Here is a 19,716-nt window from a genome sequence, read left to right as displayed (position 1 = left end):
AGGAGCGGGGCTGCTCACACCAGCTCGTCCAGGAGCGTGCCGATGCCGGCGCGGGGCTGTGCCGGGCCCGCCATGGGCTTGTTGCACATGGGGCAAACGCAGCGCACCTCCAGCCACTTCACCAGGCACCTGCGGGGCAGAAACACCGGAGGATGCCAATCCCCGCCGGGGAAATCCCCCCCTCCCCGCAGCCCCCCGCCAGCCACCGTGGCCGCACTCACTTTCTGTGGAAGGCGTGCTGGCACGGCAGCACCCCCAGCTCCTCCTTCACCTTAAAATCTTCCAGGCAGACGGCACAGGTCTGCTGCGGGAGGCGAGACGGAGGGTGAGGGCGGGTGCGAACACGCGGCACCCGGCGCGACGCCCACGCGTGGCCCCGCTCCCATCAGAAATGCCGTGGTCGGGGAAATCCCTCTGCTGCGGTGCTGCTTCCCGAGTATTTCCAGCTGGGAGTTCAGCCCCGTTCCCGAACCGCCCCTGGGAAGGGGGTTTTCCTCCCGATTTCCTCCCTATTCCCAGCCATGTGGTGTCGGCACGTCCCCATCCTGGCCCTGCTCTGCCTGCGAGCCGCCTTCAACCCCGTGGAGCAGAGGGGATGTGCATGGTCCCCGTTAGCCCCAGCTCCATCAAAACCCAGAGGTGGGACCACTCACCCCGTGCACGTTCAGCCTCCGGGCATCGCCTTTCAAAACCACCTGAGGGAGAAAAGGAGGCAGAGAATTTAACAGCAGGACAGATTTTGCCAGGAGCCCCAGCGGGAGCTGAACTGAGCCCGGGCGCGGCGGGCAGCGCGTCCCGTCACTCTCTTTTGAACGCGCCCAGCTGGGACGAGCAGCATCGGTCCCCGCTGCATCCCCACCCGCCTGCACCCGCCTCCCGCTCGGCTCCGAATCGCTGCGGGTATGCGCAGGAAACAACCATGGACGTTACCTCCTTGTACCCGAACCTCTCGCTCTGAGCCTGGTGCCGCAGTTTGCTGGAGGGGAGGAGAAAAAGACACCGTCAGTTTTACAGCATCCTCAGGGGTCACGTCTGAACAGCACGGCCAAAAATATTTGGGAGGCACCTGAAATCAGGGGAACGCGCCCTTCCCGAGCAGGATTTGGGAACAAGCAGCTCTGAGGCCGCACTTGTGCCGTCAGAGCAGCGCGGCCACAGGCAGGACCAGCCCGAGGCCGTGCCCCGGGCAGAGCAGGACCGCAGGGCCCTGTGCCGCCTCCAGCGCTGGCAGGAATCGGCGGTGGGGAGCGATAAGAGCCGGCAGCCAGCAGCCCTGATTGTTTGCCTTAGGAAGTCGTTCGGGGCGCAGGAAACGCTGTATTTCCAGTGCTTGCCCGCCGGCAGCTCCCAGCCCCGCTGTGACCTTGGCCGGGGCAAGGGCACCGGGGAAAACTCCCTGGCACAGAAACCCAGCAAAACATGGGGAAAACCACAGGGACCGCTCGCAGCCTTCGCTTGTCCTCCAACAGAGGCACCGAGCTGTGCTGCCGCAGTCCCAAAAATGGCTGAGATATGCACAGGACATCGGCAGAGCCGGGGCATCCCGCAGGGAAGGACTGAGCCAGCCGGGCCCTGCAGAAACACCAGCTGCTGCCTCGGCTTTGGGTTTAAAAATAGCCCTCCCTGAACAGGGAGTGTAATGTAAAGACACATCCTCTCCCGTGCAGCACCGCTCCTTCCCTGCCCAACACAATGCGTCCCTCCGTGCGGTCCCCTGAAAAACAAGAGCCCCTTCCTGCGTTTCCTGCCCTGCTCCGGCCGCAGGGGACCGCGATCACGCCTGGCTCGAGCACGGCGGGCGGCCAGCCCCGCTCCTCAGGGCACATCCTCGTGGCGAGCGGCTCCCGTGTTCTGGGACAAAACAACAGGGTGCTGGGAAGGGCAAGGGGGTCCCAGGGATGCCGACCCACCGCCACGGCCCCCGGCTCACCTGATGAAGTAGCAGCAGAAGATGAGGCTGAGCACGAAGACAAAGATGCCGGTGCCAAAAATGACCATGTAGATGTTCAGCGGCAGATCCTGGAACGTGATGGGCGGCATCGTGCAGGGTTTACTGGTATAAATCAGCCCCAGACTGCAGGAGCACCCTTTGGGGGGAAAGAGAAAAGCGTTTAGGATGGAAAAAGGGGAAAAAGAGGTGAAGAAGATGTTCTGTGAGAGCGGAGAGAGCCTGGGCTGTCTCCGTCCCCTCCGGAGTTTTCAAAGTGGGCAGAAATCAACACCAAGACATCATCTCGTGGCCTGAGAGTTGGAGATCATCCCAGGAAGAGCAGCAGCCCCTTAGAGCAGCTCAGTGTGGCACAGGCAGCAGAGACCGCTGCCTTCCTACAGTCACGAAACCCTTCAGCAGCGCAAACGTACCCCAGGCAGAATCCAGGTGTCTGGGAGAAAAGGAGGCCCCGTGCTTTCATCTCCAGAGAAATACACGGAGGCTGGAAGGGGATGTAGGGAAGGACGGAGCAAAAAATGAGCCTGAAAAACAAGAACGGTTGGAGTCTGCCACTGCTGCGTGGGAGCCAGAAGGAGCAAGTGGCTGGTTCCTCCTTGGTGCTGGGAGAAGCGCCGGGGCTGTGCAGGAGCACGTTCAGCACCACAGCGACCGAATCCCCTTTCTGAGTGAAACCGTGGGTGCCAGCACACACCAGCCACATGCCTGGGCCACCACGTCTCGCTGCACGTCTGGCACCACGGGGTAAACGCAGAGGAGGGCGTCACGCGGAGCCGGTGGCAGCGCGGCCACCCCAGGAGGGTCCCCACCTAACCAAGGGGGAAAGGCACGGAAATACAGACCCACTGCAGCCGCCTCTGCTGGGAGCTGCTGCAAAGTCAGGCTCTGGCACTAAATACGCACCGCTTTTTATGTCTCGCAATCATGCTGACCCCACAAGAGCTGGAGCTTTGATTTCTCATCAGATCTCACTCAGACGGGACTTTAAAGGAGAGCAGCCCCCGAGCCCCATCTGTGCTCCACGGAGCATCTCCCCCCGCCCCTTCTGCTCAGCACCCTCTGCTCCCGCGCTGCGCAGTCTCATCAAAAAGCTCCTACAGAAACACTTCTGGGTTTAATTACAGCCCACTAAAATCCTCTGCCTGTTTCTCATGAGAGGATGAAATTTGCTCTCCGCCACGGAGAGCAGAGACAGGAAGGGAGCAGGCGGCAGAAGCCTCCGCACAAGCGGCGAGACCCCAGGTTTGGTCTGTCAGGTTTCCTCCCCGCTGCGATGGGGAGAGAAGGCAGCAGCGTGTGCTCGGGAGAGGCCCAGGACACCTGCGTGGCAAGGGGAGCCCGCACAGGACGGGCAGGCGGCACCGCTGGGGTGAGATCCTGCCCTGGGACACTCAATGCCCAGCTATTCCCGGGTATCCGCTTTGCGGTGCGCTTTGATTTACGTGCCCCATCGATGCAATGGCCAAAGCCACCGTGGCCGGAGAGGCACTCGGCTCCGGGGCCGCAGTTTGCCACGGTGCCACCGGAGCAGGCACAGACAAAAGTCTGGACCGTAGGAAATGGGGTTTTCCTGCTACAGAGGGCAGAGCCACTTGCCGATCTTTGCCTCTTGTAATCGCCGGAGACAATCCATCAGCCACCTCATCCACAGAGCCAGAAAGGGAGGATTTGTTTGTCGGATCCTCCTCTCCCAGCCTTCTGCTCTTGAGACCACCAGGTGCAGGAGAAGACAATGGGAAAGGCTTTTTTTTTTTTTTTTTTTTTTTCATTTCCCAGCTGGAAATGATTGAGAAATACTCCCCCCCCCCCCCCCAAAAAAAAGTATATCAGCTCTGAAAAAAAACCACTGAGCAACTACCTGAGGTAATGCTGGTGCACAGGGTGGCGGGGCACAGGCTGCCGAGCCGCTGCTGATGGACGGAGGAAGCCTCATTCGAAGCTGGCCAAACAGAGTGGTGGCTTGTGGTGACAATAACGGGTCACAAGTGAAACAATAACACTTCCTACGTGTATTTCAAACTGAGAGCTATTCTAAGAATCTGCTGAAAAGCACCAGCCGTTCCCCTCCGTGCCACAAGAGCCGTGGTGACAGAATCAGCCCAGACCCGAATTAGAGCCTCGTGAGAGGCGAGGGGAGCGCGGCCCGAAGGGCTGCTGGCTGCCGCCGGCCTCGGCGAGCGCTCGCTCTGTGCGTGCCGCAGCTCGCCACCAGCCACCGAGGGATGACCCCGACCTGCTCCGTGGGCAGCTGCGTGGCCACCCGTGATGAGACGGAAAAGCTCTTGTGTGGGGACAGCGGGAGGAGAATCAGCTCTGCAGAGAGCAGGGAAAGGCAGGGATGTGCGTCCCAGAGGTTTTTTGCAGGAGAAGCACCGGGTGGGCTGGGAAGGAGAGCCCCGAGGGAGACAAACCCTGCCAATCCCATGCTAACCTCCCAGCGCATCCCTCCACGCTTGTCTTAGCTCAGAACCCTGTGTACAAACTCCTGAGCATCACACCCAGACATTGCTCCTCTGCACGGGGTTGTCCCTGCGGTCCCCGCACTCTGCCCGGCTGCGCCCCAGCCCGTGGGGCAGGAATCGTATTCCCCGACCCTGCAAGCTGCTTACTGAGCGCTGCTCCACGTTAGACGCCCGAATTCCCCACAAGCGGCAACAGCTGCCTGTAAAAGGCACGTGGGTGCCGAGAGAGGGGCAGGCAAACCAGCAGCGGCAGCAGGGAAGAAACTGAGGTGGAACAAGAGGTGCTGTGACTTGCAGCCCCGTACCGAAGGAAGCGGAGAGGAGCCGGTCTGATGTGTCCCTGCCAGCCGCAACACAGCTGGCAAGGCTAATTTTAGACTCACCAGCTTAGCAAGGCTCATTCCCGTTAAATAGGCTTTCAAGAATTCATGAGCTCCAGGCTGCGGTGCCGAAAAGTGAGCGCGGCTCCGGGGAAGTGCCCTTTCCTGGTCGGGGAGCAGCCATCGGCTCGGCTGAGATGAGAAGGCCCTGCCAGGACAAGCCCTCGAGCAGCGGGTCTGAGCGAGGCAATGCGAAAAGCGGGGTCCTCCCAACCCTGGCCAGCCCCTTCCCCTCCCGCTCCTCCCCACGAGAGCTCAGCGACATGGTGGGCGCGTTGGCTGAGCGATGGTTTTGATTAGCGCAAACCCCTTCGCCTGACAAAGGCGTCCGTATTTTTAGCTCAAGGGGAATGGATCAAATCTGGTTTTAACCGACAGGAAACGAGGACCTGATGGGCACCAAACCCCAACCGAAACTACCCATTTCACCGCTTAAGTCTACCAGTTCTGTACCTGAAACCAGAATCCCTGAAGGTAGCGTGCTAGAACAATTAATTAGTTGAAAAATGGGAACAGAGGGGTCACTAGACATCGGTGAAAGTACCTACAGACAGGCGCTGACCTTCTGGACCCTCCTCGCTGCAAGAAGGATGCTCAGAAAGGTGGTTCATCTTGCCAGCACAGTGTTTTTCCACGCAAACTGCAAAACCTCCCCTTTGTCAGCAGAAGCAGCAAGGGTACCGCTCGACCCGTCGGGGCTGGGGATTGCACCTCCTCCTCCTCCGGCCCGCACGGCTCCCCGGCAGGCTCAAGCGCTGAGCCGGCGTAAATGCCCCCGCTGCAAGCTGTGGTGAGAACACGCGGTGCCTGCGGTTGGGCTAACAGGGCGACGCCAGCCCCGCTCCCCCCCGCACCAAACCCTACAGCACGACTTAACCATCGCAGCCCTGCTAAACAGCTCGGCCGACGCCTCTGCAAACGCAGCCCCTCGTGCTCCGGCGATGCCGCGGGGTTTGGCCCTCTGGACACGGCAGTTTGCAGTATTTTGCGGTATTTCAAGTCAGGACATACCCAAGTTTCTGCCCGTAGTGCGCAGGCACGGGGTTTTTGCTGAGCAGAGCTTCTCCCTCACCCCAATTCTTGTTCAATAAAACAAATGGAAAACTCAGCAGGTCATTAAATAAAACCATTCTTTCTACTCCCACACAAAAGCTGTGGGCTTTGCATCAGAAAATTGAATGCAGCTTCCATATAATTTTTGCTGTGATGCCGGAATAGGTTTCCTGCAAAAGTTGCCCCTAAGCCAAGCAGCTCTCCACGGGGGACCACCAGCTCCCCTCCAGATAAGTTACCTGGCTCGTACCCGGGGACTGCAAAGTCCCCTGAACTACAGCTGAGCAACAGGAGGAAACATCGTGATGCAAAAGAGGAGCTGAAAGCCAAGGCGGCACAGCATACGCTGTCTGTGAAGATATTTTGAATACACCTATTTAGGTTGAAAATGTGGTTTCTTTACTGGGTCTCAGACTGATTTGCACCGACGTCCCCAGTTCTGCAAAGGACCTTAACGGCGCACAGATAAGCAATTTTGCTGGACTCCACTGATTTAAATATTTGTGAGCTCAGGGCTTAAAGCCAAAATGTGCAAGTCAGATGCCCACGGCTGGTCTCCTAAACCCACGTCTTGGCCTTTGAACAAGGGTGGGCTCTGTTCACGGTGTTTCCCAAAGCCCGTGCCTCGGGAAGCCGAGGAGAGCTGCGGCTGCTCAGAGCCTCTGAAAGCAAAGCCTCTCTTCTTTAGGACGTTTCTTTAACACAACCAAGTTTGCATTTTCTGCCGTGGAGCATTTGCATGTACGCCGTTCAGTGGAAACCCACGCACTCACCACATGTCCAGGGCTAACCGCCGGCAGGACCAGCAGCTTCGCATCCCCCAAGTCGCACAAGAACACACAAGGTATGCGTTACAAGAGAGGAAGCCACTGGTTGCATTATATTTAGCTTCAAAGGCTGTAACCCTTTCATAAATTAAAATAACCCAGCCTTTGTTGCTCAGGCAGAGCTTTGATGGTGGAATTCCCAGCGCAGCTTCTCAACTACTTAGTCATAAAAATAAACCACTTCTCATTTAAACCAACCCCCCCCTCCTCACATGTGCAAACTCAGTTCCACATTCCTGAGAACTTCTTGCAGCGGAGAGCGAGGAGCCGGGGCCTTGTCCGGGGTCCCTTAAAAACGAGTTTATTCCACTTCTGTGGACACAGTAAGGGGGAGGGGGGGTGTTTCTCGCTGCAAGCAGCGCACGAAGCTCGTTCAGCGGTGGCTTTATTGCCGGCAGCCGAGCCGCCCCCGGCCCCCCCGCAGCCCCGGGCAGCGCAGCCCCGCAGGGCCGGGGGCCGCAGGCGGGGGGGGGGGGAGCGGCGAACCCTCCCCGAGCCGCCCGGGGGGTGCCCGCGCCCCCCAGCCCCGCGCCCCGCAGCCCCCCCCGCCCGCTCTCACCGTCGCACCGCTGGAAGGGGCGCATCCGGGAGCCGCTCCGCGGGGCCGGGCCGGCCTCGCCGTGCGCGGCGCCGGGCCATGGCCGGGAGCGGGGCTGGGCCGGGCGGCCGGGAGCGGCCCTGCCCGCAAACCCCGCCCCGGCCCCCCCGGAGCCGCCCCCGGAGCCGCCCCCGCGGCGGGCGCAGCGCCGAGCACCGCGGCGAGCCCGGGCCGGGCGGGTGCGGGGGCTCCAGGCGCGGCCCCCCCGAGCCCTGGGCCGGGCGGGGGCTCCAGGCGCGGCCCCCCCGGGCGGGTGCGGGGGCTCCAGGCGCGGCCCCCCCCGAGCCCCGGGCGAGTGCGGGGGCTCCAGGCGCGGCCCCCCCGGGCGGGTGCGGGGGCTCCAGGCGCGGCCCCCCCCGAGCCCTAGGCCGGGCGGGGGCTCCAGGCGCGGCCCCCCCGGGCGGGTGCGGGGGCTCCAGGCGCGGCCCCCCCGAGCCCCGGGCGGGTGCAGGGGCCCCAGGCGCGGCCCCCCCGGGCCCCGGGCCGTCGCCAGCCCGGCCGCTCCCGCCACGCGCGCTCTCGCCAGCCTCGTGCCCGCCACGCGCGTCCCCGTGGCACGTGCGCCCTTGTGCCGCGCGTTGCCATGGACCGTGCGCAGGCGAGGGGCTCCGCCGGGACGCGGCCCCATCGCCCCGCCAAGGGCTCCGCACGGGGGCCACGTCTGCGTTACCTGCCCTGTACCACCCGGCCGGCGCCCAGCCCGTCCTCGTGCGCGCACCAGCCCTTCTGGGGGAACCTCCCGGAGCGCGCCGAGCCCCCGGTGGCTCTCGCCCTCGTGCAGGGGACGGTTTTGGACATGATCAGCGTCTCCATCCAAGCTGTGGACCCTGCAGGTGACTGGTGCCCATGAGGGCAGCAGGACCGGCAGCGTGGGGCTGTGAGATGGTTCCGTGCGTGCCCACACGCCCCGTGTCGGGGATGGCAGTACCGTGGGCTCTCTGCATCCTCCTCCACCAACAGCCCCGGGGATCAGGCAGGTTTCTGCTGCCAGCGGCTGGGGCTGTGCTGACACCCCTCGCAAAATTAGGGTACTTTCCCATGCTACGCTTTCATCTCCCAACACAGGTGCCTGGCCACTGCAAGCACGCAGTAAAGTACAGCGTACCGCGGGCTCTGTCAGTGATTTCGCTCTGGATTAGTCTGCTGATCCTCCAAACACCATCTCCCCTTGTGCTCAGAGCCTCCCTGATCCCCGCTTTGTCAAACACCAGCCACGCTCTGCATTTGGGGGCCAATCAGCAGCAGGCTGCACAAAGGGAGCTTCGCAGCAGCAAGGAGCACAAAGCAGAATTGCAAAATCAGACAGGAGGCATTATACACCCTGCCCAGGACCTTGCCAAGCTGCAATCCTGCCGCTGAAGCTTCTGGCACATCCAACAGTCCCAGCAGCAGCACCCAGCGCGGCCACAGCCTCTGCGCGTTGCCCAACACCAGCTCCTCCTTGGCTCGGTGTCTGCAGCCCTTGCTCGGGGTAACCGCGGCCCTGCTGCCAGCAGTCAGCCTGTTCTCTCCGCTGGTGCCTTTCTGGCACCCCGGGGCCCTTCAGGGCTCTGGAAGAGCAGAGCCCCCCGCCCAGGAGCTGGGCAACGTGCACGCAGGACCCCACGGCTGCTGCAAACTAGTTTGCTCTCCCGATCGCGCTCGAGCTAAAGGCAGGCGTTCCCCGGCGCAGCACTGCTCGGGGACACCAGTTAGCAGAGACGGGGTGCTACAGCATGGGCCTCGGCACGCCCCAAGCCAAGCGGCTCACCCTTCGGGCTCCTCTCACCGCCTGTTTACGCGATCTCAGCACAACATATAGCCGGCAGCCGAGTGGCGCTTCGTGCACTCTCAGGAAGCAGAGGAAGAATGGAGCTATAATAAGATCGGGCAGACAATGAGCGCTGGCAGTGTGCAGGGGCAGCCCAGCACCCGTGGGGCCACCCAGCACCCATGTGGCCGGTGCCACCACGGACACTCGCTGCTGGCCCTGGCCATGCTCCTGGGGCTCTGCTCGCCCATCCCTCCCGCAGGCCCCAGCGGCCAGCCGGCCCTTCTGCAAGCCCGGGTGGATAGCTTGGTGCCTGCTCGCCTTTGGGAGACCGACATCGCCACCTCGTGATGGACGGCCACCCTGGTGACTGCCAGCCCGGCTCTGCTTTCCACCAGGAGCCCCCCTTTCTGTCCCCACTGCTAGAAAAAGAAAGAGCGGGGAGGCCCAGCACAGGGACTGGCCACCAGCGGGGTCTGACAGGTTCAGCCCCCGGACCGAGGATCTGGGAAGACTCAGGTCCATCTCAACCCAGAGCGCTCAGCGTGACGCTCTCCCACCGACTCCTGTGACGGTTCCCAGCCTGAACACATAAAGTCTGTCCCAAAGCACACAAGGGATGGCCAAACTTTTTCCTTAGCACTGTCTTTATTTTTACAGGTTAACACTAGGCATGGAAGACATCCAAACACTACGACAAAAGGCCTGTTTGCCTGAGCCCGCACACCAGACCTAATTCACATTGCTACACAGACCAAAAACAAATGGGCAACAAGACAAGGAACACACAGAGCTTCAGTCTCCTGGGAGGGAGGGACAGGACTGGCTCGGCAAATGCATCTGCCATGTGGGAGAAGGAAGCCTTGAAGGCTTCCTGGAGCCAAGAGGGATAGAGTAACCTGAAACGTGGGGCTGAGTCCCTCCGGAGGCATCTTGGAGCGAGCAGGCTGGGAAGGAGGCTATAGGCGAGGCCTACCTAGGTGGCAAGATTGCAGGTTGAGGGCCTATGCTTTACCACTAGGAATAGCTCGCATGTCTGGGGACCCCCGCAGCTGAGGGGGAGGTCCGGGGCCAGCTGCAGGTAACCCATTAGCTGCCAAGCGTCTGCACCGCAAGGAAAGCCCTATCTCTGCCACTCAGCGGGCATCGGGGTCGGGTGAGCACCGCGCACACAACGCTCCCACCGCACAACCCCTCTCGTCCTCCTTCACGCACTCCTCTTCAGCCTTAGGGCATTGTCCAGGGCAACCAGCTGGCGCAAGAAACCCCGGTTGGGGATGATACCGCGGTGGTCCTTGACCGTCTTTATGGCTTCTACAAGGGGCATGTGGTGGCGGATCATGAGGTAGGCGAGGACCAAGGTGGCCGACCTGCTCACCCCGACAGCACAGTGCACAAGGATCCTTCCTGGGGGTGAAACACAGGGGCTGTGTCACAGCAGACCAAATATCCCAATTAAAAAAATACTGAGGACCCAACTGTTTGCCATGGTGCATCCTGGAGCTGTGGCCCAGGTGTGCAGCCTCTGGGCTTAGATGTAGGGCCCCAGTTATAGTACGATTGTGATGCACTGAGGTCCCCCTCTTGGTAAAGGGTGCCAGTGTATCGTGGTCTCCCAAAACAGACTGAATAGGGCCAGCCACAGCTCAGGATACAGGTTGGGACTGTGACCTGGGGGGCCAGTGCTCTCATCTAGCCTGTTCCCTCTTTGGAGGAGGTGATCCAGTGCAGGAGACACCATCCCAGGCTAGAAATACCTTTGTTTTCTAGGATACTTAGCAATAGGATGCCAATCCAGCTTCCCACCTGCCCAGGGCAGTTTCTTCCCATCCCTGCTCCCCACTTCTCTCCCAGAAATCTTTACCACTGACCTTCATTCAGCGCTTGGTGGATGAAGTCAGCTGCAGGATAAAAGTAGGGGCTCATGTCAAAGGAAGGCGAGTCATGGGCCTCGATGCCCAGGTAGCGGATGCCCGTGCCCTCGTAGTACTCGGCACCCCCCCTCCACTTGCTGTGCGAGGCGTTGAGGATGTGGGTGATGCGCAGGTGAGCCAGCTCGCGCCGGTTGGCCGCTATATCTCTGCAGAGAATAAGAAACAGGGCAGAGATGCATAAGTTTAGACTAGTTAAAAGGAAAATTTCCAAGGACAGTGTAAAGGCTGTCTTTTTTTTTTGTCTCATTTACACCTGAGAAAGCTGGATGCAAAGGAAAAATGGCAGACTCCTAAGATTCTTGAATTTTAAGTCAGTCTCACAGTCCCTGACTCCACAGACGCTCCACCTCTGCCCACCCCACCACAGCAGCGCTCTGAACTCTCTGCACAGCTGTGCTTATGTTGTTCTTCCTCCTCCCTTGTCCCAACGTACCATCGTGTCCTCCTCTCCCTCACATTTCCCGACCTCCCCCTCCTAGATTTCCCCATTTCACAAAAATAGCCCTGAACCCCCCCCTCGTTCTTGTCCCCTTCTGATACATACTGATCGCCCAGGTAGAGTCCTGGCCAGACCTCATCAGCATGATTACAGGCTGTCTTTCCTGTGTACAGCAACCTTTCAAGCTCGAAAACGCTGAGGATGGGGTGGTTGTTGCGCTCTTCCCGTGAGCCCCGGCTCGGTGACCTGGTGCCATTCCTGGAGAACCTGGACAGGAAAGCCATTGGAGCTGCCGAGACCCACAAGGCATACCTGTGGGTTCGTGAAGGCCGGAGAGTGGCCCGGAGGTCGCTTCTGCTGCTGCTGCCACCCACGGTCCTGTCATGGAAGCAGTGGAGATGCCATTAGAAGAACTGGGGACCTCTCACTCCATCCCTTTTGTAGAAATACTGGTCCAAAGCAGCCAATTCTCACCTTCCTGAGGAGAGGGCTGTGTCAAGTCAGCTACCCAGTGGTTCCCAGTGTGAGACAGAGTATCACCTACACTCCCTTCCAAGAAGCAATACTGCTGGGGAGAAGTTTATGATGCCAGGGCTGGTGAGGGAAGCCAGAGAGGCAGCCAGATTGCTGAGTCTCCACAGGCTGAGGTTTTGCTCCAGCCCTACAACTTTGGGTTGAGGCCACATTGGCGAGAGATGTTCTACACAGGACCACCTTCCTTCTGAGCTGGCTCTGGGGCTTTGCCTGCCAGCGGGACAATGCCAGCTCGAGAACTGATGCTGCCAACCTGCGATCAGAAGCAATGAAAGGCGGCCAGGTCTGGGCAAGCCACCAGGACTGGGGAGGAAAAACCCCCAAACAGGTGGAGGATTCCATATGGCACCATGCAGAGTCTGGCCAGGACCCAGACTCCTACGGACCAGGCACAAACGCCTGTGGGGAGGGAGAGGCAGGATTAACCAAGTACAGCAGTCCTTGTAGCTACATTTGAACATCTAGGACTGGTTTGGGGTGGGAAGAGTTAATTTCAGGGGATGAGAAAGCTCATTTTACAGAGCAGATCCTCTAGAACACAGCTCTGCTCTCAAACCTTTAGATCATGCCGATACTTGTCACACATCTGCAAGAACCTCCCTGGACAGCCTTACCCACACGGAGCAGCTACAGTCCCTGCAGCCAGACATTCGTCAGAGCTGCCTTTTTTTTGCTCATTTGCTGCTGCCCCACCGGCAGAACCCCCCCACATGAGAATACAATTCTTTCCCACCGTCACGTTGCTGCCCTGAGCTGTCCTGGAAGGTGTCCAAAGAGCATCCCACCACAGTTTCCCCAGGAGCAGCTCAGCACTGGCCGGTTGTCCCTGCGACTCGGGGGAGGAAACGCAGCGACCTTGGGCTGGCTAGGCGGGATCAGAGCATGTCTGTCTGCTTTGACATTTTGCCTAAGGCGCCAGCCAGCAGCCAACGGTGCAGAAGGAAGAAGCCTCCAGCCATTTCTTGGCAATGTGCAGAGGAGGAAAACATTGCAAGGGCATAGGGGAGCTCAGAAGGAGTCCAGAGAGACTCATGGACGTCTCCCTCCCCACCCCCTGTTCAGGGTGGCAGTCCAGACCCTGCCTGGCACCCTGGGGTGCTGCACAGGAGAGGTCAGCCCTGCCCGCACTGCTCATCCCTGGCACCGAGCGCACCACGCTCCCCCAGCGCGGGGTCCGGGCCAGATCTCACCCTGACACATCTCCCCTGCCCTGATGAATTTTGGATTCCTTCACGCTGGGAATTCAGACTTGGCAAACCCCACCTGGACAAGGCATTCAGCATGGCCGTGTGCCCTTAAACCTTGTGTGACCTTGGCTGCAGCACAGCCATATGCCACCAGCCCCGGGCAGCATTAAGAAACAAACAGCAGAAGGGTCTGAAAAAAGCAACTAAATTAACAGTATAAAGCTGTAACTAGCCAAATAGCAGACCCTCTTATTGCTACAGCTGGCTGGAAAACCAGCAATCCACACCTATCCTGGGATGTAGCTCTAGAAACCTCAGGCCCAAAGCTGGCTTCCAGCATCCCACCCCCAACACACCACCATGCCAGCCCCCCAAAAGTGCTGCAGGGGAAGAGAAACTGCCCCACATTCAAGACCTCATAACAGACCCCAAAGCACTCCTGGCACCCAAAACCCTCACAGGTGTCGGCTGTACCCCCCCTTTTGGCAGCCAAGCCTGGAGGCTCAGACCACGAACCCCCGAGCACGCTCATGGCTGCCTCCAGAGCCGGAGCCCCTCTGCCAGTCGTGCCATGCTCGGAGGGAGGGGAGAAACAGCCAAAGCCTGCCTAGAGGCAGAGAGCGAGCTCTGAAGAGGCATCGCTGAACGAGCGCAAGCTGCTCAGCCCCGCACACTCTGCAGAGACAGACAGACAGACACGCAGGAGGAAGGAGACGCCCACCCCCTTACTCTACCTTTGTGAGGGCTGTGATTTCTCGGCTCAAAGTGAGTGTTGTAGTCAGATCCAGTCGGCCATGTCTTCCTGCTGCTGCCGCTGCTGCTGTAGAAAGGCTGATGTATGAACATCTATTTTAAGCCATGACATGTCCAGAGGCAGGTTTGTTTATATCGTGCTGTGCATGGATGGATAAGGGAGGAATGAGGGAGACGGACACAAATGCAGAGGTTGCATGCAAGCATGCACAGACATACGCTTAAGTGCCCATTACTATGCAGACAAAAACAACAGCAACAATAACATATCAAAATTCTCCTGCCAGCTTTTCTCTCCTCCTCCAGCAAACCGAAAGCCACAGGCGTGCAGAGAAGGAGAGAAGAAAAAGCCGATAAAGTGGTGCTGATGACATGATTACCCATATCATAAATCTGTAGCCATCTCTAGAGGATGCTGCTTCATATTTATTTTTACAGTTGACCTTGTCCTCCCCCCTTGCTAGGGTCTCTTTAGCAGAGCCAGGGCTTGGTGACATTTTCTTCATTTACTAAGAAAATAAGCCTGCGTGTGGATGTATGTGGTGAGATGACAAACTATTTACGAATTCATGTCCAAGTCAGGGAATACTTTTTTCTGGGGAAAAAAAAAAAGAAAAAAAAAAGGAACCTCAAAAGATTGAAGCTTTTTGTTTTGATGTTTTCTAAATGACACCATTCATTTCAGAAGTGCTGCAATATTTCAGTTAAATATTTTCCAGGCAGAATATTCTCCTCTTCCCTTTGAAGTGCTGGCTTTCCATTTAAAAGTTTGACTCAAATCAGCAAGTAGGAGTGTGGTGGGAAAAACAACCTGAGGAAGAATCGAAACATGCTGTTCCAGGCCAAATGACATATCCTAAGATGATTTATGGCATTCACTCCCCTACTCCTATTTGATTAAAAAACAGGAAAATTCCCTGTTTTGTTTCCATCTGAACTTGTGGTTATCCCAGGATGCAACCTGAAGGAATCCCAGAAGCTTCAAGAATGAACTCAGCATCACCAGATACCCGTCCTATCCCACCTGCACCGCACTGTGTACATGCCATGAGGTTTAGCTGGGCTTTTTCAACACCCGTCACGGACAGCACAGGTCCCAGGGGTGCAGCCTCAAAGCAGCAGACACCTTTCAGCATCTCACAGGCCTGGTTTTTTTTTCCCCACATTGTGCACAGCTAAATGACAGGGTTGTCAGGAGCTGTACTGGAGGTTAACAGCATACATGGGTCCAAAAAGACTTTGGACACACCTGGATTTCAGATCTCTCAGCCTTCCCCATGAACTTCTGGATACAACTTCAGCCTTGGAAGTTGATAACACCCCAGAAACTGGAGGATATGCTCAGGAAGGCATTTAGGATATGCCCTGCTCTTAACTGCTTTCCCCAAGCAGTAACTGCTGGCTGCTGTAGGAGCTGGATACCAGGGATGATGGACTTTGTCTGTTCCAGTTCCTTTGCACCTGCAGAAATATTCACCTGGTACTAACAAGTCCCAGAAGAGACCCCCATGCAAAGACTAACAAAGCTCTCAGAGCTGCAGATCCAGGGGGTCCCCATAAGCCCTCCTGCCAGCTACACTCACCTGATCCTCAGGGAATAGAGACTCCAGCTCTGTCCATCCCAAATGCTCCTTATCAACCAGCTCTGCTGTGTGAACACCCCCAGGGTGACTGTGCCCAGCACTGACTGGCTCCATATCCATCAGCCATGCTGGTGCAGCAGATGTGACATGTCAGGTCATTGCCACCCGCTGCAGGCACAGAAAGGCAGAGCTACTAGGTACAGCCCCCTGGGCTGGCCAGGAGCAGCCTTCCCCTCTCCTGGCATGGCCTCCAAAAGCTCCTGCCCTCAAGAAATGCTGCCCTGCTCCCAGGCAACAGGCAGCGAGGAGCAGTTGCCAGTCCCACCCTTTGGCTCCTGCGCAACACATGAGAAGCAGCACCCAGAGACCTGATTTATTCCCTTCCACCATGGCTTGCTCCAGCTGCTCCATGCCCAGACTCCCAGGGGCACACAGGCGACAGCAAGGGACAGACCCCAGGAGGTCCTGGGCGAGGGCTGGCTTCGCTGTCCTCACTGAGCTAACAGTACTTCACTGCTGGGTGATGCTGCCAGCTTGGGAAAAGCCTGTCCTGTACCCTAAATAAGGGGTTTGATTCCGCTTACCTGCAGAAAGGTTGAGCTTTTCACTTCTGCCTGGCAGCGCTCCTCCAAAAAACAGGGGTTGAGCGACCTAAAAGGAAATCTGCACTTTCACAGCTCTGCGAGACACCTTTAATGTGGACAAGCAGAGGCCCTCTCCCTCCCCTGCACCAAGGAATTACATTCCCAGTAGTCTGTAAAATGTGCTTCTAAACAGAAGTGCCTACAACCCCCATCGCAAAAGGTTAAATCTTAATTTTAAAAAAAACTACATGAAATAAAATGAGGTGGATAAATGTTTTGGCAGAGCATTGCCTGCAGGGAACTTACTGGTCATTTAAACAGAGGATTAGTAGTTGCTATGTTTTTATTCCAATGATAATACTGGAATTGCTTTGTAAAGCAGCCAGAAGTCCCCAACAAAGCCAGTGACTGTTTCTTAGATAATGAAATCTCAGATGCTTTGAAATGCCTGGGCAGCTGCATCAAGGAAAAGTGTCAACAATCTGTCTTTTTATAAGGGAAGTTTCTTAGACACAAACCAGACCTCTTTGCCTTACCTCCTCTCCTTGTTTTCCACGAACATCAGTGATATAGCAGAGACGGAGTTGCTCCTTGCTCCCTGGCAGGATTTATCAGCTCAGTACATTGCTTCTGAAGCTCCTGTCCTGGAAGACAAGAGGCCACTCAGAGCACTGGAACTGGTCTGCAGGCTTGGTGGAGGCACAAACATTGTTTGGGGTTTGTTGTGATTTTCACATATCTTGCCCAGTTTCCCCTCCTCCTGCTAATCACCCCCAGGTCAGAGTCCTGTCTCTCACCTGTTTTGCTCTGAAGGGTCCTGAGAAGCAAAAACCACTCTGAGAGCTAATCACCAAGGCACAGGGACAGAATTTAAAAGACAAACCCCAAAACTCTCCTCCTGGCAGTGATTCTCTCAAAGCTGTTCCCTCTGGGAAGCATCCAGCTGCAGGACAGGACACAAAGGTGTCCTGCAGGCTCACTTCCCTGCGAGCTTTATCACTCCACAATGGCTGAGCCTGCTAACTGAGAAGGATCATCTGGTCCTTGGCAGATAAAGATTATGTGGGAGCAGAGCTATGGAGACACAGAGAAGCAAGGCCTGGCTTCCCCCAGTCATGGGCACTACTGCAGAGAGTACCTATAGGGCTGGACAGTTTAAGGATAGCACTGGCAGAGATTTCCTATATCCCCTGACCGGCAGACTTGCCTGCTGCAGGGGATGCTGCTGTTACAACAGGGGTGGGATGCTGGCACCGGTAGCTATCATATCCCTATATCTCAGCTATTGTCAAAAACTGCTGTGCACAGCAGGCCTGTAGCAGCGAGGATGAAGCAGCTGTTTTCAGCTCAATTAGGGATGGAATCGGCTCCTGGCAGAATAAGCAGGGCACCCGCTGCTCCCAGCTCTCCCCCCTTCTCCTATGCTGAGCTTGGAGCAGGGAGGAATCGGGGTTGGGGTCTGCAAAACCCACAAGTGAGCTAAGATAAAGGGCTACTTGGAAAAGTTCACAGATCCAACCACTGGAGGCTGCTCTGGTTATACATAAATCACCACTGTGCATGTTGTCAGACATGGAAAACTCAACACAAGGAAATAAAGGGCAGGGGTCAGAGAGTTTCAGAGCTGCTGTTTCCTGGCTTTATACTCCCCATGCATGCAAATTCACCATGGTCTTCACAGCTCTATTTTAAAGATCAGAGATCAATCACTTCACACACTAAATGCTGCTTGTCCAAAAGCCACCTGGAAGGCACAGGAGCCAGACTTTATTATACTCAATGATAAACAGAAAGAATACATGTATTTCATCCAACATGTGCTATTTGATAGACCCACTGCAGAGGAGGGTGGCAGACGGAGGGAGCACAGAGGGCACAGAGAGCTGCAGCATAACAAGGTAAAATTAAGCTTACTATAAGTTAATCAGGGTAAGAAGGTGGCATTGTTGAAAAGGGTAGTGCAGGATGACAGAGCAGCATTACAGCCACATACTGAAAGGGGTTTGAACAAATGCGATTCACTTGGGACTGAAACTGCCCAGGAGGAATTGCGTGCTCAGCTGAGGGGCAATAACTACCAGCCGGGGGGGGTAAATCCACCACTCGCACTGTGGCAACAGGCTCTTCTAACTGCACCATGGATGAAGCATTGTAAAGGTGGGGTCCACTACAGGATGCCTCAGAATATTTCATAGAAAATTCATCTGAAAAGGCTGTCACGCGGCCAGTCAGTCCAAGGTAGGATCAACTCTCTATCAAAGTAATGAACTAATAAAGAGTAATCTTCACTCTGTATTTGCCTACATTTAGGTCAGGGACAAAGATCTCTTTTGGGGCTCCGTACATGCTCTAGCAGTCTGGAAGGAAATTGCAAAGCTCAAGGTGAGTACCCTGCCGGGGGCTCTCCCAAGTCCAGCCCACCCTCCCCACCCTCAGCACCTCTGGGACAGAAGTTGTGTGCTGTTAAATCCTCTCCCACCCCCCAAATACCTAGCTGCTTCCCTGAAAGAAATGTGGTCGAAGGTAATAAACCCTTGGAAGAGAAGATGTGCAAGTAACACAACCCCTCTGTGCCCATTCCAGTGGCATCAGCCAGAAAGTTAAAGCCTCGCCACTTGGCTGTATTGATTCACTGCTGGAGGGGGCCACTTGAGCTCTGGCAATGCTGAGATATTTTCCATTAAAAGAACGAAAAGAGAAAAAAAGGAGGAGGAAATAACAGGCACCAGAGTCATTGTCCGACAGCTGTAAAACCTGCAGAGCCTCAATTTGTGAGGAAGCAGTCCTTGTCCAGAGGGAGAAAGACAGCTGCTTGCTTTGTTGCAAACTTGCAGTGTTTATGATTACTTAGCGGGGAGACTCTGAATTGCTCGTGGATCTATTTTGCCTGTCATCCACTGTCTTGTTAATGTCAGAAGCAGCCTGGGATAGATTTGAGTTGCTACAGCGCAAGGAGGGGAAAAAAAAAAAAAAAGAAAAAAACAGCTGAAGAAACAGTAAGTTGCTGGCAAAATATGCTGTGAAATCCTGATGCTTTCTGTCTAACTGTTCACTTCAGCTTGTCACATCTTGTTAGCAGAGCAGGCTGGGGCACAGTCCAAACCTTCTTGAAGCTGGTGGGAGGTTTGCTGCTGACCTGATACTCATCGTGTTTCAACGCTCGGGAAGATGTCAAATGGAAGAGCACTACCCACACCCCCCTGGAAGGGAGCACAGCTGAGACAGTCATGATCCCCATTAGCAAGGGGTCTGAGCTACTCACACTTTTTAAAGGCTAAGATGAAGGTCACATCTATCTTGCATAGCAAAACAATCTTCGAAACAGAGCCGATCAACACTAGAAACCAGTATCTCAAAGGCAGAGGGTTGGGAGCACGCTGTGGGGCTGTTTGGCTGGCTCTGCTCTGTAACTAACCACCACATCTGCACAGTGCCGCTCAAACCCATGTGCGCAAGGCTGCACGCTTCCAGAGCCGAGCGCTGATCAGTCTGCGCAACACCTCTGACTCTAGAAGCTCAAATTTTACTCTTGCAAATCCGAAACCCTTAGGGAAATCTGCTTTGGAGAAAAAAGGAATTATATCTGCGTCAGGGTGGAAATTGGGGCCAGGTCCCTAGCAAATTCACACTGACTTCAGGGAGGCTGGGACCTGTCTGTGATTATTTCTCTTCTTGAGTGTTCTT

General features: G+C 56.6%; 2 protein-coding genes across 2 annotated transcripts; both read right to left on the bottom strand.

The window, feature by feature from the left end:
- Positions 1-14: 14 nt before the first annotated feature.
- Positions 15-7,254, bottom strand: RNF122 (ring finger protein 122). The gene is made up of 6 exons (XM_075724122.1): positions 7,230-7,254; positions 1,931-2,087; positions 931-976; positions 654-695; positions 222-304; positions 15-129 (listed from the first exon to the last, which is right to left on the bottom strand). Exons 1-6 carry the CDS (start codon positions 7,252-7,254, stop codon positions 15-17), a joined length of 468 nt encoding a protein of 155 aa, XP_075580237.1.
- A 2,971-nt stretch (positions 7,255-10,225) lies between these two features.
- DUSP26 (dual specificity phosphatase 26) lies at positions 10,226-11,675 on the bottom strand. The gene is made up of 3 exons (XM_009492571.2): positions 11,497-11,675; positions 10,890-11,098; positions 10,226-10,425 (listed from the first exon to the last, which is right to left on the bottom strand). The coding sequence occupies exons 1-3, from the start codon at positions 11,673-11,675 to the stop codon at positions 10,226-10,228; spliced, it is 588 nt and encodes a 195-aa protein (XP_009490846.2).
- Positions 11,676-19,716: the final 8,041 nt, after the last annotated feature.

The sequence above is a fragment of the Pelecanus crispus genome, chromosome 21 (genome assembly GCF_030463565.1).
Source record: "Pelecanus crispus isolate bPelCri1 chromosome 21, bPelCri1.pri, whole genome shotgun sequence".
NCBI lineage: Eukaryota > Metazoa > Chordata > Aves > Pelecaniformes > Pelecanidae > Pelecanus > Pelecanus crispus.
This window is presented reverse-complemented; position numbering and strand designations above follow the sequence as displayed.

Bases quoted from the DNA above. Each gene is read 5' to 3' on its own strand.
- RNF122 (XM_075724122.1), bottom strand. From the start codon at position 7,254: ATGCGCCCCTTCCAGCGGTGCGACG. The intron at 977-1,930 runs GTGAGCCGGGGG...CCTCCCCTCCAG, and splicing joins TTCTGCTGCTACTTCATCAG to CAAACTGCGGCACCAGGCTC. The intron at 305-653 runs GTGAGTGGTCCC...CGCCTCCCGCAG, and splicing joins GGAGGCTGAACGTGCACGGG to CAGACCTGTGCCGTCTGCCT.
- DUSP26 (XM_009492571.2), bottom strand. From the start codon at position 11,675: ATGGCTTTCCTGTCCAGGTTCTCCAGGAATGGCACCAGGTCACCGAGC. The intron at 11,099-11,496 runs GTATGTATCAGA...TATTCTCTGCAG, and splicing joins GGACTCTACCTGGGCGATCA to AGATATAGCGGCCAACCGGC. The intron at 10,426-10,889 runs GTCAGTGGTAAA...TTTCACCCCCAG, and splicing joins CCACCAAGCGCTGAATGAAG to GAAGGATCCTTGTGCACTGT.